We start from the raw sequence: 16,530 nt of genomic DNA on the forward strand, positions 1-16,530 counted from the left end.
TACAGACTCCACTAACCCAGAAATATTACCTTGGATTAGGAACTTTGCTTCTGTATGAGAACAGAAATCATGCAGCGGTGGCGCAGAGGCAGCAGGAGGCCCCATTAGCTAAAGTGGTGCTTCAGGTTAAGAACAGTTTCAGGTTAAGAAGAGACCTCCATATTGAATTAAGTTCTTAACCCGAGGTACCACTGTACATAATTTGTGCCGCGCTTTTCTTCCCCGGAACTCAGATAGGTGTAGATGCCCTCCACCTGCATTTTAGCCTTGCAATTTGGGCATTTTCCTCCTGCTTCTTCTAAAGGTTTTCTGGATTGTATTCCTGTATGCCCAACATGAGTTTGTTCAAACTGCGGGAGGCATGGAAGACAGGAGTGCCTGGCATGCTCTGGTCCATGGGGTCATGAAGAGTCGGACACGACTAAACAACAACGCCCATTCACTTGGGCATCTAACATAATTAGACGTGTGGACCCTATGGAAAGTGTGGTGTAGTGGTTAAGAGACCAAGACCTGGGAGACCAGGGTTTAAATCCCAACCCAGCCATGAAGCTCAGACTAACCTACCCCGCAGGGTTGTTGTGGGGATTACATGAGGAGGCGGAAGAGACACGTACGCCACCCCGAATTCCATGCAGCATGAAGGCGATAAAAAGCAAACGACCAAGCCCCGCACACCTGGCACATTCCAGTTACAGTATAAGGGCTTGAACCGGTTGCTTCAGTCACTTCGAGAAGCCTCTCTTGGACTATACGCTATATTAAACTTTTCTTTCTTTCTTGTCTCCCCCTGCCCCTCCCAACCCCGTGTGTGGCGTGATGAAAACTGCGTAATTCAAAGAGTTGCCTACGGTACTTAACGGGCGGGTCTACTTTTAAGGGGGGGCAAACACAACCCGCGCCTTTCTGCGCATGCGCCAAACCAGCCGATCCCTTCCAAGCCGTTAAGATCACGCACACTTCCTGCTTGTCCTCCCTCCGGGAAACGCATGCGCAGAGAGACGCTTCTCCTCCCCTGTTTCCCAGAGTGCTCTGCGCGGTGAAGAAGCGTCGGTCGCGGGCTGGAGGCATTTTGTGTCCTGGATATCAGCAGCGAAAGAGAGAGAGAAAGAGAGCGAGAGCAAGAGAGAGACAGACAAGATGGCGGCGGCGGCCGAATGAAGCGCCAGGCGGCGGCGGCGGCAGCCGGATCCGCTCGAGCTTCTCCCTCCCTTCCCAGCCCTCAGGGCTGCCTTTCCTGAGAGGGCAGAGAGAGCGCTGACAGCCGCGGAAGCGTGTGGAGGGGGACGTCCGCTTCCTACAAAGGGGCCTGGTTGCGAACGGAGCCTCGGGGACTGGAGTCCTCCCTCCCCCCCATCCTCCATACACGTCCCCCTCTTCTTCTTCTTCCTCCCACCGACAGACCCCTCGAAATCCTGGCTTTTTCGTAGCAGGAGCTCCTTGAGGAGAAACTCGGCAGTCGAGCGCTCGACGTGTGAACAAACTCCCCCCCTCCCCGCTCGCGCTCTCCCTCGGTCGCCATGGCGAGCAGCAGCGGCTCCAAGGCCGAGTTCATCGTCGGGGGCAAATACAAGCTGGTGCGGAAAATCGGCTCGGGCTCCTTCGGGGACATATACTTGGCCATCAATATCACCAACGGGGAGGTAAGGGCCGGCGGGCGCCCGGGCCTCTTCTCCCCCCCTCTCTCCCCCCGTCGCGTCAGAGAAGAGGGGTCGCTTCTCGCTCCTCCCTCCCCCCCCCCCCGCCTGGCAGAGCATCAACTCGGGGGAAAAGCGCCAGGAAAAGCTCCCCGGACTCTCTTGCCACAAAGTCTGGCCGCCCCCACTTCGCCCTTATGTCGAGGGCCGTTTCTGACTTCTCCTTCGCCTTCTCTCCGCTTTAGTGGTTTATAGATAGTAGTGTCGGACTTTTTCCAACTTATTTCTTACGTTATTTTTTTGGGGGGGGGGGCGGAGGACACGATCGTGACAAATCATAATAAGCACCTTCACGGTGTAGGGTTTTGATTTGTATTTTTGTAATAGGGTTTCTATCCTGTCTTGGCAGTGATGAGTCTGCAATGCTTGGTTCAGTTTTGAAAATGTTCTCCCCCCCCCCCCCCCGGACTCTTTTAATCGTTAGCTTAGTAGTGTTTGTAGTACATAAAACGCCAGGCTGCCTGGTAATAGATGGATAAAGAGGCCATTTGTATTGTTTGGGGGGGATCCTTATGTGATCTGTAGAGAAACTGCACCTAAGCTCATTTCTTGCATTCACAATTACCTTGTTCAAGAGGCAATGAATGCACCTTCATCTAAGTGTTTAAACACTTTCTGGGAATAATGGATTAGTGTTAGTATCCCTAGGATGGATATTTACAGAAGCCGGCACTGTGTGGAATATGTTTGCGGAGCTTGTCACTTACCAGGATATTCCTGTGGAAGGCTTTCCCATGCCCTCAAATATGCTGTAGTGGAGAAATGCAGTCCTCTTGCTCCAATAGGATCTCTGACCCATATTCCCTCTTCACTGCAGGAAGTAGCTGTGAAGTTGGAGTCTCAGAAGGCCAGACATCCCCAGCTGCTATATGAAAGCAAACTATACAAGATTCTGCAAGGGGGAGTTGGCATCCCTCACATACGGTAAGAATTATAGCTCTTGGGAGATAAAGTAGTCATTATCTCTTTTCCCCAAAGGATGAGTGTATTTTGTTTTTCACTGCTGGAGGAAGTGATACATATATGTTGTCTGAAATAAACCTTATTATGAGTGGTGGCAAGTTGCATCCAGAAAAATATCTTGAAGGATCCTTCCCTACCAGCTGCTTGTTTCCCTTCCCCATCTCTGCACCAACAAAATTATCTAGTACTTGAGAATATGGCAGTAGTTGAAACAGGAGTACTGGTTACTCTGAGGATTGGAATAGAACAGTGGAAATGGCTGCTCCCTTTTGTGTTTTTGTTCCAACATGTCTTCCTCCTCTGCTCAGAAAATGGCGGATGTCAGTACTTAAACATTCCTAAGAAGTGGAATATATTTCGTTAATTTCCCACCTCGCTCCCATTCCCTTCTACCATCAGTATTGTATCTTGAAAGATTGGGGCTTCTGAGGACTGGGGAGGGAAGGAAGAGTGCAGAAAGTGGAAGCCCCTTACAGTTGCTGACGACATAGGCATCACTGAGCTCTTAATTACGCACTGCTGCTGAAATCACCTTCCTTCCTTTTATTCTCTTCTGAAAATGGAATTTCATTGTGAGATCTACTGGAGAGGTTCCCAGTCTTGTAATGGATGGAACTAGTAACTAGTGGGAGAGTAAATAAAGTAGCGGCTCAGTCTGCTTTTCTATTGTGAAAGTCATAAAAAGCACTTTAAAAAAACTTTATACAAAGGAAAAGATTCTGAGTCAAGACTCTTAGCAGCTCTTTGCTAGTGCTCTAAAACATCAGGCAGTACTGTTAAATACCTTGTATATTTGAAAAAAATAATCTGATTGGGTTTTGCTTACGAATAGTGTTAGTAATAAGTTTGGCAAGTGGAGAGACTACAGTAAATGGATTCAATTTAGGATGGTTATTCTACTTACCTTTTTTGAAATGGTTGGACATTCTGAACTCTTACAGTTCACTTCTGTATGTTGTACTGTGACTTCTGGCATTTGTACCTCATAATCAAAGTGAACCGTGTGTAAGCAGAAAATAAACTTAGTAAAGGCACTTCTTGTAGATATTCCAATTCAATTCTCTAAGTAGTTAAAAACTGGGTTGCAATTGTAAACCAGTAAGAAATGTTGATGTCTTAGTCATAAGAGGCTTCTGCTGCTGGAAGTTTGTGAACTACATAAACTACAATGCCATGTTGTAACCTACATAAGTCCTTTACTGAATGGATACAGAATTATTCAATGACATACTTGTATGAAGCAACTGCCCCCCCCCCCCGGATTTAATTACATTGTGCAACTGTAGGAATAAAGCTGCATTTATTACGTAATAGATTTGGCTGTTCTGCATTCTGTTGATGGAGTTTTCACTTTTGATAAGATTCTATTCAGGCCTGTGCTTAGATGCAGAGCATAATATTATTTAAATTTTTGCTGCTAAGGTTGAAAATTGGATGATCTTGCTTTGAAAGCCAGTATTTTGTTATGAAGAACTGTAGATGTCATTTAAAAACTACTGGATTGTATGAAGTTACATGTTGGTTAGTGAGGCTATTTTTTAGTTTAAATTGTTTAAATTTTACTTTTTGCTTTATTAAACCTGGCAGTTGTTTTTAAATAATAAAACATTAATGAAAGTATATTTTTAGGAAATGCAAAATATACTTTAGCCACCCAATTCCGTAAATGTATATAATGAAGTAATTGGTGACTTCTTTCAGTAAAGGAAATTGATTTGGTTGAGTGATGATAAATTATTATGAGGATATGGAATGTTTGCCGAGGCAACTGTTCTTTCATCTCAGAAGTAATCATTGAAGTTTTTGTTGTCTTCTTTGTTTGCATGTTGCTAACTACACGTGCTGGTTGTGTTTTCACATTGTAAGCTAAACTATGGCTACCTGTGCACAAGCTAATTGTGCCTACTTTTCTCCATTGTGCTTGTGTTGGGTGGAAGCAAACTATGATCCCCTGCTTAGTGTTACATCTGAATCACGGATTGTGATTCATTGGCACCAAGCAAACTGCAATGATAGGTCAAGGAATGTTCTTTGTTTACTGTGATTTGTTGGATTACCATCAGTGTTAAAAACTCAGATATGGCTAGGCACCAAATGGCTCCTTAAACCAGGGTAACAGTTTCCAAAACAGAATACCTAGTTGCAGTTTTGGGGCTAGATGCCTCAAAAGTCATATTTTTCAATACAACTATTTGGTTCCTGAAATTCATTAGGATTGTGCAGATAAAATACAATAAAGTTCTGCTGGATGTGTTGCTAGTGTATGAAAATAGTCAAGATCCAAGGATCCCCAGGCTTGCACCCCCAGTTGGTCAGGTGTCATCCTGATGCCCGGGCATCTTCATTTGGCTGCAAATGGCCGATAACCAGGTGCAAAGTGCTCCTGGCAAATTTCAAACATTGATTACCATGGCATGCACTTGTGATCATTGCATAATTCAGGGCTTGCTAATCTGTGACTCTCCAGATGTTGCTGGACATCATCCCTGACCATTGGCTATGGTGGGTAATGGAAGTTGGAGCCTGACAACAAATGAAAGGGAACAGGTTATCCACCCCATGTGTAGCTAATGGCTGAAGATGGTTCAAACTATGGTTAAAGGAAGACTGTAATTTTGAATATTGTCTGAATTGACAAAAGCATGATTTCAGTCAGTTGGCAGACCAGCAGGCCAAATGGCCAGTGCTAATTGATGTGATGTGATGTCTAAATTGACAGTTACTGTTGCTCTGCCTCCAGAGGCTGCTGCACTGTGAATATGAAGTTAAAACTATAGCTGCATGATTCTGAGAGATTAGAAAATGAAATCAAACTGGATGGTGAAGGTTAATTGAGTTGGGTATGTTTAGTCTGGAAAAGACAATTAAGAGGCAATATGGTATCTCTTCAAATACTTCCAAGGGCTGTCACATGATTGGATTGAGCCTGTTTCCTGTTGCTTCAGATAGTAGGACCCGAACCAAAGGGTTTGAATTACATGAAAGGTGATTTCAGCTAAACATTAGGAATAACTGCATGTGCAACTAGATGTTCAGATCATGGTTTGAGTTCTGCACCTGTGGTTAGCACAGTTTGACAGTGAAACAGGCTGCTCTGGAAAGTGGTGGGCTCCTTCCAGAGGCTGTACTACATGGAATGCTATAGTGTTCATCAGCTAGGGTTGAACCAGATGGCCTTTAAAAACATTGAAGTACATCACCTGGATGAATGAATTTGTGATTTATTTATTTATTTATTTATTTATTTATACCTCCATTGATTTGGTTGGCATTATGGCTCTGCTTTGTAATTTCTGATTTATTTTATTGATTATCTATCCAAAAGACTTTTACTCCGTTCTTTAGCCAAAAGTTCCCAGAGTGACTTAGAAGATCAGTAATAAGACAGCTCCGTTCCTCACATGTAAAATACATGAAGCACAAGAAAGCATATGCACTCTTAGTTTATTCTTGCAGCAAATAGTTTGTGTTGGAGAAACTGAACAGGTTTTCCAGTATGTTTTTTGTTATATTATTTTTTCAAATGATTAATTGGTTTGACGAATGATAGCTTGGATTAAAATTTAGTTGCACTTTGTTTCCAGTGAAATAACTGCGACTTAAGTCTTAACTAACATTTCATACAGTTTTCAGTAGGACCCTAATGCAACTAACTTAGACTGGTTTCAACCCAATATAACACAACACAATTTCACAAATACCAATACGTGATATCTGAAAGATGGCCTCCTGTCCAAAATTAACAGTCTTTATCAGTGACCGTATTGTATGTGGCACCACAAAGGGAGGCTAGGTTGATGGATACCCAGGACAGGGTCTTTTCTGTGCCAGCACCCAATTGTGAAACTTGCCTTCCTTGGAGGTCAGGTTGGCACCATCTTTTCCTAACTTTAGGCAAACCCTAAATACTGTTTTGCTTTGTCTGGCTTTTGATGGATTTTAAATTCAACTCTGTAGTTTTGTGGTGTTAGTTTTAACTGATGTCTTTATACTGTTTTTACAAATTATAGCTACTTGTGGGCAGAAAAGGTATTCATAAATACGTTAAAAAATTAAAAAAGTCTAAATCATAGTCTAGTAAAATCTTGTCAAACGAGATTTGTCTTTGCATCCCCCGTCATGTGTTTATGTAACATAAGAGAGTGCCTGTAGAGAACTAATATCAGAATGAAAATCATGTTAGTTTGATTATAGACACTAAACTTTGCTATTAGAAACTTTTGTCTATCCTAAAAGCAAACTGAGCTGGTTAATATTGATAGGACTTCAGCAAAAGCAGGGCCCATGATAACCAAGAGGGGAGGTATCAGTATGATCAGAGAAACCACAGGGTTTGCAGATGTACAAACAATCCATAAGGAATACAAGAGGGACAGTCCACACACATATCAACAGGGCAGTGACGGCTAAGCATGCTCACTGGCCACAGAGCATCTATGGGAGGCAATTGGAGGGGAATATAGTGGAAGAGGGTATATCTGGCTGTAACCCGAACAGGAACACTCCATACAGCAACACTCCTTTTGCAGGTCCCCCTTGTTCTGTCCTTAGGAGCATCAGGGCAGTTTCTTTCTACATACAGACTTGTTACAGGCCCTGGTTAAAAAGGCTGCACAACATGCTTTGTATGTATGAAAGAATTTCTGAAATGACCCCACCCCATCCCTTTCTGAAACCTGCTCCTAGCACTGTTTGATAAGTTGCTTTGGAAACTCTAGGAACTGACTTCCGCATAACATAAGGATTTGCATTTTATGGATTTTGTGTGTGTGTTTAAGTTGACCTTTGAATATTGGGCCCTGTTCTATGGTTATCCTATTTGCTACCACTTCATCATAAGAAACAAAACTACAGTGGTACCTCTGGTTGCAGACACGATCTGTTCCGGGGTGCCGTTTTCACGCTGAAAAGTCTGTAACCAGAGTGGGGCTTCTGTGCATGTGTAAAGTGCTATAGAGCGCTTCTGCACATGCATGTGTGCACATGCGCACGGTAAAACCCAGAAGTAAACACTTCCGGGTTTGCCATGTTCTTAACCCAAAAAAAGCAACATGATGCGTTTGCAAGAAGAGGTATGACTGCACAGAACTCTTTCAAACTGACCAGAGGGAAGGCATTAAACAGACCATTTTGACAAGGTGGAGTCATGGCATCTAACTTTTGATTGGTTTGGGTTAAGATGCATTTTCATTAGAAAAACTGTGTGCCTTTGCTTATGGCTGTTGAATGAAGGCTATCAAATATTGTCTTTTCTCTTAAAATAGGTTTGTAAACAAAACAAAACATTGGTGGGATTGGTTCTAAATCTCATATGTCCATATAATTTTGGAAAATTGTCATAAGGACAACTTGAATGAAATGTTTCAAATTCATTGACGGTGAACTAGTTCTTAAACATTTCTTAAGTGCCAGTGGCAATTTTTTAGATGGCTTGAGGACTAGGTGCCATTGTTAGAAACTCAGATATATAAGCTAGGTGCCAAGTGGCACCTTAAATCTAGGTTACTGTCATCACAACTGAATGTCTTTTCGTCAGGGGGTTGGACTAGATGACCCTGGTGGCGCTGTGGTGTAAACCACTGAGTCTCTTGGGCTTGCCGATCATAGTCGGTGGTTCAAATCCTTGTGATGGGGTGAGCTCCTGCTTCTTTGTTTAGGCTCCTGCCAACCTAGCAGTTCAAAAGCATACCAGTGCGAGTAGATAAATGGGTACCGCTGCAGTGGGAAGATAAGCAGCGTTTCCATGCGCTCTGGCACTTGTCACAGTGTTCCGTGCTCCAGAACTGGTTTAGTCATGCTGGCCACATGACCTGGAAAAGTTGTCCATGGACAAATGCCAGCTCCCTCGGCCTGAAAGCGGAGATGAGCGCCGGACCTCATAGTCGAATTCAACTGGACTTAAGTGTCCAGGGGTCCTTTACTTTGCCTTTAGTAGATGAACTTTGGGGTCCCTTCCAGGATTACAATTCTATGATCTCAACTACATTGCTTGACTGTAGCTTGTTCTTACAACAATTCACTTGTCCCATTATGCAAGAAGGAGAAACGAGCAAACTGGAAATGGAAGTGGTATTAACTATGGACTAAGGCAGAGGTTTTTAAACTCTGGTCACCAACCTGGCACCCAGAAATCTCCACGTAGTCGCAACACCACTACCAAAATGTACCTGGCTAATTTTAAACACTGCTAGGTGCCCCTGGTTTTTCTGTTCCTAGTCATACAAATATGAAATACATAGGAATGCATAAATTGAGGGGTCAAAAGTGCATCATCTCCATTTGCAGAAGTGAATAATTGGCTCCAGGAATAATTGAATCATAGAATTGGAAGGGACCCTGAGGATCATCTGGTCCAGCCCTTCAATGCAGGAATATGCAGCTGTCCCATATGGGGATTGAGCCCACAACTGTGGTGTTATCAGCACTCTAAAAAACTGAGCTAGTGCCTTGTTTAGGGGAAGGGGATAGATTGCCCAAACAGCCCAGGTGATGGAGACAGAGCATTTCTGGTCTTAAAACCTGGAATATGAAAGCTAGGAGCTAAATGGCACCTTAAACGTAGATTATGGGCTCAACAACGGAATGTCTAGGTGCGCTATTTAATAACAAGAATACAAAGCTGAAAATGAATGAACTGCAGCTAAAATATTATGTTCACTTTTCACATGGTTTGTCTTTCCCCTGCCCACCCCCCAATATTTTTAAGAGGGTCTCTTCTCCAAAGAGAGTAGCTGGAAGTGGGGAGGCAGCGAAAGTTCCTCCTTTCCTTCCACTATGCAGTTTTAATCTGAAATCTTAGGTGCAGTACTGCGCCCAGAGCTCAGAAACGGCTCATGCTAATGAAATTCCCTGTTGCAAAATGTGCCTAGAACAATGGGAGTTTTGAACACTGTGCATTTTTGCTATTCCAGATTCACCTTAGCAGAGAAGCATGCTTGCAAATTAATCATGTTTAACTTCCTCGAGTTACCCTTTTTAAAAAGAAGAAGACTATTTTGTTAAATATATGATGAGCCAGTGTGGTGTAGTGGTTAAGAACAGTGGACTTGTAATCTGGTGAATTGGGTTTGATTCCCCACTCCTCCACATGCAGTTACTGGGTGACCTTGGGCTAGTCACACTTCTCTGAAGTCTCTCAGCCTCACTCACCTCACAGAAGGAAAAGGAGATTGTTAGCCACTTTGAGACTCCTTAGGGTAGTGATAAAGCGGGATATCAAATCCAAACTCCTCCTCTTCTCTATCATGAATTTCAGGAGTAGATACATAGGGTTACATAGGTAATATAGGTATTGGTTCCAGGTGCTGATCAGACCTAAGCCTGCTTTCTTTGGCAAAGCATTCACTTAGCTTGTGAAGGTTTCACCAAGTGTTCACACTATGCCCTCTTGTCCCCGGACTTAGACTTGTATCCAAAGTAGTGCTAAGTCAGTCATTCCGTTAGTGGAAGGATTTCTGTTTTCACAGTGGAACTTTCCCCCTCTCATCTCCCCCCCCCCCCCAAAAAAAAATGTTCTGGAGTTTCCCCCAGGGTGTGTGTGCAGGAGGGGGAAGTTCTGTTGTGTAAGGCTAAATCCTTTGTTAACAGAATGAGAGCAGCTGCTCAGTGTGTTGGAGGGAGAAAAGGTTGGAAATGCATTGTCTTTTACCACTCCTTCCTTCCAAGTTAAACTATGGGCTAAAGAGCCATGATTAATATTGTTTCTCTGAATTTCAGTCAGTTCTCCATTTGATGGAATGTATAGGGAAGTTTCATGTGAACTAGTCTGTAGATGCATTGAGACAGTAGCCTGCTCTGGTTTATTACTGTGTTTTTTCCAACAGTGTCAATGACTGATACCTTATTGTGCATGCATTCTGACCCACAATTGCCTCTTGCTAGATGACTAGTTGCAATGCAGAATTTAGCAAAATGAGGTATGGCTTTACTAGCTTGCATTGCTGAAATATGTGGTTTAATTGTGCAACTACCTTCAAAGGATAGTTGTCACACCTTAGAGTTTGGGTGCGTTTTGTGTTTGACTTCTGACTTATCCTGTCTAGACTTTGTGTTATGTTAAAAGTATAAGAAAAAGTGCTTGAAGTAGTAAAGAGACCCCTGACCATTAGGTCCAGTCATGGCTGACTCTGGGGTTGCGGTGCTCATCTCACTTTATTGGCTGAGGGAGCTGGTATACAGCTTCCAGGTCATGTGGCCAGCATGACTAAGCCGCTTCTGGCGAACCAGAGCAGCACATGGAAACACTTTTTACCTTCCTGCCGGAGCGGTACCTATTTATCTACTTGCACTTTGACGTGCTTTCCAACTGCTAGGTTGGCAGGAGCAGGGATTGAGCAACGGGAGCTCACTCTGTCATGGGGATTCGAACTGCCGACCTTCTGATCAGCAAGTCCTAAGCTCTGTGATTTAACCCACAGCGCCACCCGCGTCCCGCTTGAAGTAGTACTTGAACACAAGTAAACATCACATTTTCTTTTGCTTTCAATGTTATATATATATTAAGTCGTGTTGCGTTAGGTTCATGTTTTGGCTTTTTGGCTTGCGAATGCGGCACACGTCTGGGTTTCGCCACGTGCGCAGAAGTGCTGTATTGCGCCGTGCTCTAGTTATGGACTTTTCGGGGTGCAAATGGCATCCCGGAACGGATTGAGTCCGTAACTACAGGTACCACTGTATCTGGATAATCACAATAGTTTCAAAAAATTCAGTGTTAATTTATGGTGTCAGTTGGGTACATTTTACTTTGACTAGCCCTTTCAGTGTTTTATTTAGGTAAACATGAAGTATATGTAATTGATGCATTTTAAATATAAACCCATGGTGAAATCACTATTGTCAGTCACACTTTCTGCCTGTCTGAAAGTTGCTAGAGATGCATTTAAGATGTGAGTATTGTGTAAGTTAAAACTTACTCTGCATATTATTTCCCTTATCCCATATATGGGATGCATAGCTCACTTCTGCATTTAGCTAATAACACATGCCACAAATGTAAATGTTTAAGATGTTTTAAACATTGCCTTGAATCCTGAGTTGATCTTCTATGCCCACTGACTTCATTTAGTCCCCACTGGGCTGCTCTGGGACAGCCCACCCCATTGTAGTTTTTTGTTTGTGGAAAGATTGACTCATGCCCAATCCTAGAACTGATTTATCAATTGATGTCTACAGACAGCTCTCAATTCCATCTCTTGAGACACTTAAATAGTTTATTCTTGTTAACCTGGAAGTGACCTACCCAGAGAATGTGATGGTTCATCTAACCTTTGTATACTTTAGTGCAGGGGTCAGCAACCTTATTCAGCCATGGGCCGGTCCACCGTCCCTCAGACCATGTGGTGGGCCGGACTATATTTTGAAAAAAATATATGAACAAATTCCTATGCCCCATAAATAACCCAGAGATCAATTTAAATAAAAGCACGCATTCTACTCATGTGAAAACACGCTGATTCCTGGACCATCCGCAGGCCAGACTGAGATTGCACTTGGGCCGAATCCGGCCCCCGTGCCTTAGGTTGCCTACCCCTGCTTTAGTGTCTCTACCTCTCACCTCTCTTCTCAGTCACTCCATTTCCCCCTCCCACCCAATTGTCTGTTCTCCCCTCCCCCAATTCTGTCTCAACATCATGTGCCATAGTGGTCTTATGCAGTTGTGGGAGGGGGAGTTTCTCCTCTTAAGGTTTTTTCCTGAAGAGTTTCTGAGCATCTGTAAATTTTAGACCAATATCTATCTGTAGCATCTGAAGAAGTGTGCATGCACACGAAAGCTCATACCAAGAACAAATTTGGTCTCTAAGGTGCTACTGGATGTAAAAAAAAATTATATATAAATATTTCTGTAGTATACATAATATGTCAATACCTCATGCAATTTTGCATGATACTGAGTACGTATAGGAAGTTTTGAATCATTGCTAGAAGGAATTAATAGTAATACCTGTATGAATCCCAAAGGTAATTTCCCCCTCTGCTTCTCTAGATACATGAGCATCTAAGGAGCATCTAGGGTTGAGTGTCTTCATTCCCACAAGACAAAGAGCCTCTTGGTTCCTCAAGTGCCAGCTGCTTGTGAAGGCTAACTTAAAAGTCAGTTGACTGGCTGTATCTTGCCAGTTTTCAAACATGCAGCCTTCACTTACGTATTTTCCTTCAACTGACCTATATGTTGTCTTCTGCTGGTGCCAATAATTTTATTATGCCCATCTTGATTTGTTGCTCTTTCTGTCTGTAGAAGGCAAGTTGAGATAGTGATTTCAGAAATGTTGACCTTGCTTTTATTTTTTACCCATTCATAAAGTCTGCATTGGTGTGCCTCCCTGCGTTCAGACACTATTTTACTCTTTCATAGAATTCAGCATTGCATTTCAGATTGGTATTGTATTGTGGTCTTTGCTGTGGTGTGTTCCCAGCTGTGTGCAATTTACGCTCTCCAAGTAGTTAGACTCCTCAGTTTTTAAAAAGAAATGATTGAAACTATTTTGTACACAGATTTTTAGACTATCAGTTGTCTGTTCCCATTTCTAAGTGACTCTACAGTGTGACCTTTCTGGTATACCAAATGTTGCTGTCATGGTAGTTTCTCAATTCTAGAGAGTGTTGGAGAAAGATAAAATGCCTAAATATTGTTACATATGCATCTAGGGCGCTTCCTGAAAGTGATTTCACTGTGCATATGTTGTTGCTTTCTGCAGCAGTTGAAAGGATCAGTGTTTTGATTTGGTTAAACGAAAACCACTAGATGCAATCTAACTACATTTCCATGATAATTCTAGATTTTATAGGGTCCTTAAGGAGAGATGCTCACTGTGGGTCTTCCTTACTCCTATTGTTGATGCCCATTCACTTGCATCTCTGGGCTTAGTCAGCACCATTTTCCAGAGGGGTGTGTGGGAGAGGGAGGTCAAGGTGTGCAAAGCTACTGCTCCTTTTCATTGTCTCATTGCTGGGTTTAACCTTTAAAATCAGTTTAGGGGTCCCTTATCTAAAGGACTGCCTTCACCTAAACAATCATTCTTGTTTAAGATCAACTGTGGAGACCTCTGTGACTGCCCAGACATTAAGATGGTAGGCACAAGGGATAAAGCCGCCTTGATTGTGGCCCTGCAGTTAGTAGAGCTGCCTATGAATGGGAAAGGGAGCTTTCAGTACAGGCCTTCAAACATACCTTGAGGATTTATTTCATCCAGTCTGGCCTTTTAACAATGTTTTTAATGCCACTGAGACCTTATAGTTAAGAATCTGTATTCTTTTACATATCTTAGTTCACCTTGACTTTTTTTGCTGCCTTATGAGGTCTATGCTCCCAAAGCCAGCATATAAATCCTTATGGTGTAGCTTCTGCTGTGCTAGTGAGGAGGAGGAACAGGGCCAGGAGACTCCAGGGATTGGCAAATTACCCAGCAATGCTGATCCTTGACTGCATTATGTGGCATTGTGTGTGCTTTGTAAACCATAACCGTCAGATTTTGAAATGTTGTATGGAAAAATACATCTACAAAAGTGGGATTCATTAACTATTAAGAAAACAATATTCAGAAAACAAGTATTTTCTGAAACAAGCTATGAACATTATGTTTGGTTACATTCAATCTATCCTAACCATTTCTGCTTCTTTATAGGTGGTATGGTCAAGAGAAAGATTATAATGTTCTAGTCATGGATCTTCTTGGACCCAGCCTTGAGGATCTCTTCAACTTTTGTTCTCGAAGGTTCACAATGAAAACAGTACTTATGTTAGCAGACCAGGTATGTAAATTTGCAAACATTACACAATGGATATTACAGTGCCTTAAAATGCTGTTCGTTTCATTCTTTCAAGTAGGTCAGACTGTATGACTTGTTATTACATGTACTCGAATAAATATAGAAACAAAAATGATAGAAAGAAAAAGGAATAGTGATAGTAGCAGATTATTTAGTGTATATAACACAATATTAGAATTCTAGAAACTGTTTAATGGAGCCATACAAGCAACTATATTGAGAGTTTTGCCTCATATCTTTACTTGCAGTCTTCATATTAATTTCATAAGACTGAAGTTATGCATGCATCTTTGGCTAGGAAGATCATCCAAAATAGTACAGTAGTTCACATTTCTCAGGTCAAGAGCCTATTGTAGCTATATTTCTAAATTAATTGATGGTAAACAGAAGCTGAATGAAATAGGAAATAGTAAAGCCAACATTCACAGAACGCTTCAATAAGATTCATTAGAATCAACAGATCTGCAGTATGGGCATATAATGCAGAGATTTTCAAAGGCATAGATTCTTACATTTAGAGTAAAATGGCTATTGGATAGCAATTTGTTTCTAGAATAGCTTGAACTGAGTCATCTGGAGGGCCCGCGAGCACTAGTCATTTAATATCAAAACTAACACAAGAAACGCTCAAATACTCCAGAATTGACATTTTAACAGTGTCATTTGTTCAATAACTGCTTGGAAGAAGTAGTTTGCAACATACAATGGGAGAAGTAGTTTGGATCCATAGTAGCTTCATCCATGCTGAACAGAGCAAGTGAAGTATTCCACTGCTAAAGTTAAGTGTTCTTATGGATTACTCCTATTCAGGAAATATGGACATACTGGGTTTAGTAGACAGGTGCTCATTTGTATGGAGACATGCTTTACAAGTATTACTGTGATTCTAAATCTGTTATTTTAGTATACATTTAAATTGCATGATTAAATGTCTATTGTTTTTCTTCTAAGTCATCAGCATGAATGCCATCCATACATGACGAAGCCTTTTAAACCTTTTTAGACTGTTAGGAAGAAACTCAATATCCAATCTCTGTAGAGTAGATTAGTCAGCAGGGGTTTTTGTTTGTTTGTTGGTGGTTTTACACTTGCTAACATTCAAAAGCATTACTAAACTAGTAGTCTTACTGTCTGGTTTGATTTGTATGTTGTAGGTCAGGATAACTAACCATCCCTCTCGAAGCCCATGGGCCTGCTCTTGTTACCCAAGCAGTTTTTTTCTGGACCCTCCAGCAATTATGGCAGCAGAAAAAGAAAACAGTGCTGGGATAGTTGGAAAGGTTTCAGCCCCTTTGCACACCCCAGTACCTTGATGGCAGTGCATTTTACATTTTCCCCAATCATTTGATGAACAGGAAGAGGCAATAACACCCTCCTCCCCCCCCCCAAAAAAAAACCAGAAATCTCATCTGATTTGCATGGATTAGCTGAGGACAAACCATGTGTGGTGTGTGTTTATGTGCACAAGAGGGTGAGAGTGTGTGTGGTCACACCAACTCTTGGCCACCAACATGCAGTCTTTGGGCTCATAAAGATTAGCAACAATGCAGGTAATTGCAAAAACATGCTTAGATTCATGCCTAAGATATTGTTGCTTGAAAAGCTTTGTAATCTTGGTCATTTTCCTTTTGTTCACAGATGATCAGTAGAATTGAATATGTGCATACAAAGAATTTTATACACAGAGACATTAAACCAGATAACTTCCTAATGGGTATCGGGCGTCACTGTAATAAGGTTAGTCTAATACTTTTTTGCATGAAAGAATGGAGGATGCTGAAATGGCAGTTCGTGGAAATGCTGTGCAGCTTGAATTAATTGCTTGTCATTGCTAAACATGTCAATTATTTGCTGACATCTGTCAATTATTTGGCAACAGATAGGAATTTCAATCATAGTGCTAAATGCAGAAGTGAGCTATGGCCCCAACCTTTGGCCATATTTTAATTATGGAATTTAAGGATATAAATAAATATGTTGTCTAATGGACTCATAATTGAGTATGCAAGTTCACTCTGTTCAGTGATACTGATGATTATTCAGAAACCACGAGTTGCAATAGCACCGCTTACCATAAACTGCGATTTCTTTTTCTCAACTGCAT

At 42.0% G+C, this 16,530-nt stretch overlaps 1 protein-coding gene across 18 annotated transcripts in view; it reads left to right on the forward strand.

The window, feature by feature from the left end:
- Positions 1-903: 903 nt before the first annotated feature.
- Positions 904-16,530, forward strand: part of CSNK1A1 (casein kinase 1 alpha 1) — a gene marked incomplete at its 3' end in the record, with an annotated part of 41,499 nt that continues 25,872 nt past the window's right edge. For 6 of the 18 annotated variants that reach the window (XR_014559381.1, XM_083719559.1, XM_083719558.1 and 3 more), the window contains exons 1-4: positions 1,018-1,643; positions 2,515-2,621; positions 14,282-14,408; positions 16,065-16,163. Coding sequence is in view for 15 of the 18 variants with exons in the window: in XM_083719559.1 (XP_083575685.1) it covers positions 1,521-1,643; positions 2,515-2,621; positions 14,282-14,408; positions 16,065-16,163 (456 nt within the window). Of the gene's footprint in view, positions 1,644-2,514; positions 2,622-14,281; positions 14,409-16,064; positions 16,164-16,530 lie in introns of all 18 variants that reach the window. The other 12 variants (XR_014559380.1, XM_083719553.1, XM_083719552.1 and 9 more) reach the window with 6 other exon arrangements.

The sequence above is a fragment of the Podarcis gaigeae genome (genome assembly GCF_964106915.1).
Source record: "Podarcis gaigeae genome assembly, chromosome: 2".
Lineage (NCBI taxonomy): Eukaryota > Metazoa > Chordata > Lepidosauria > Squamata > Lacertidae > Podarcis > Podarcis gaigeae.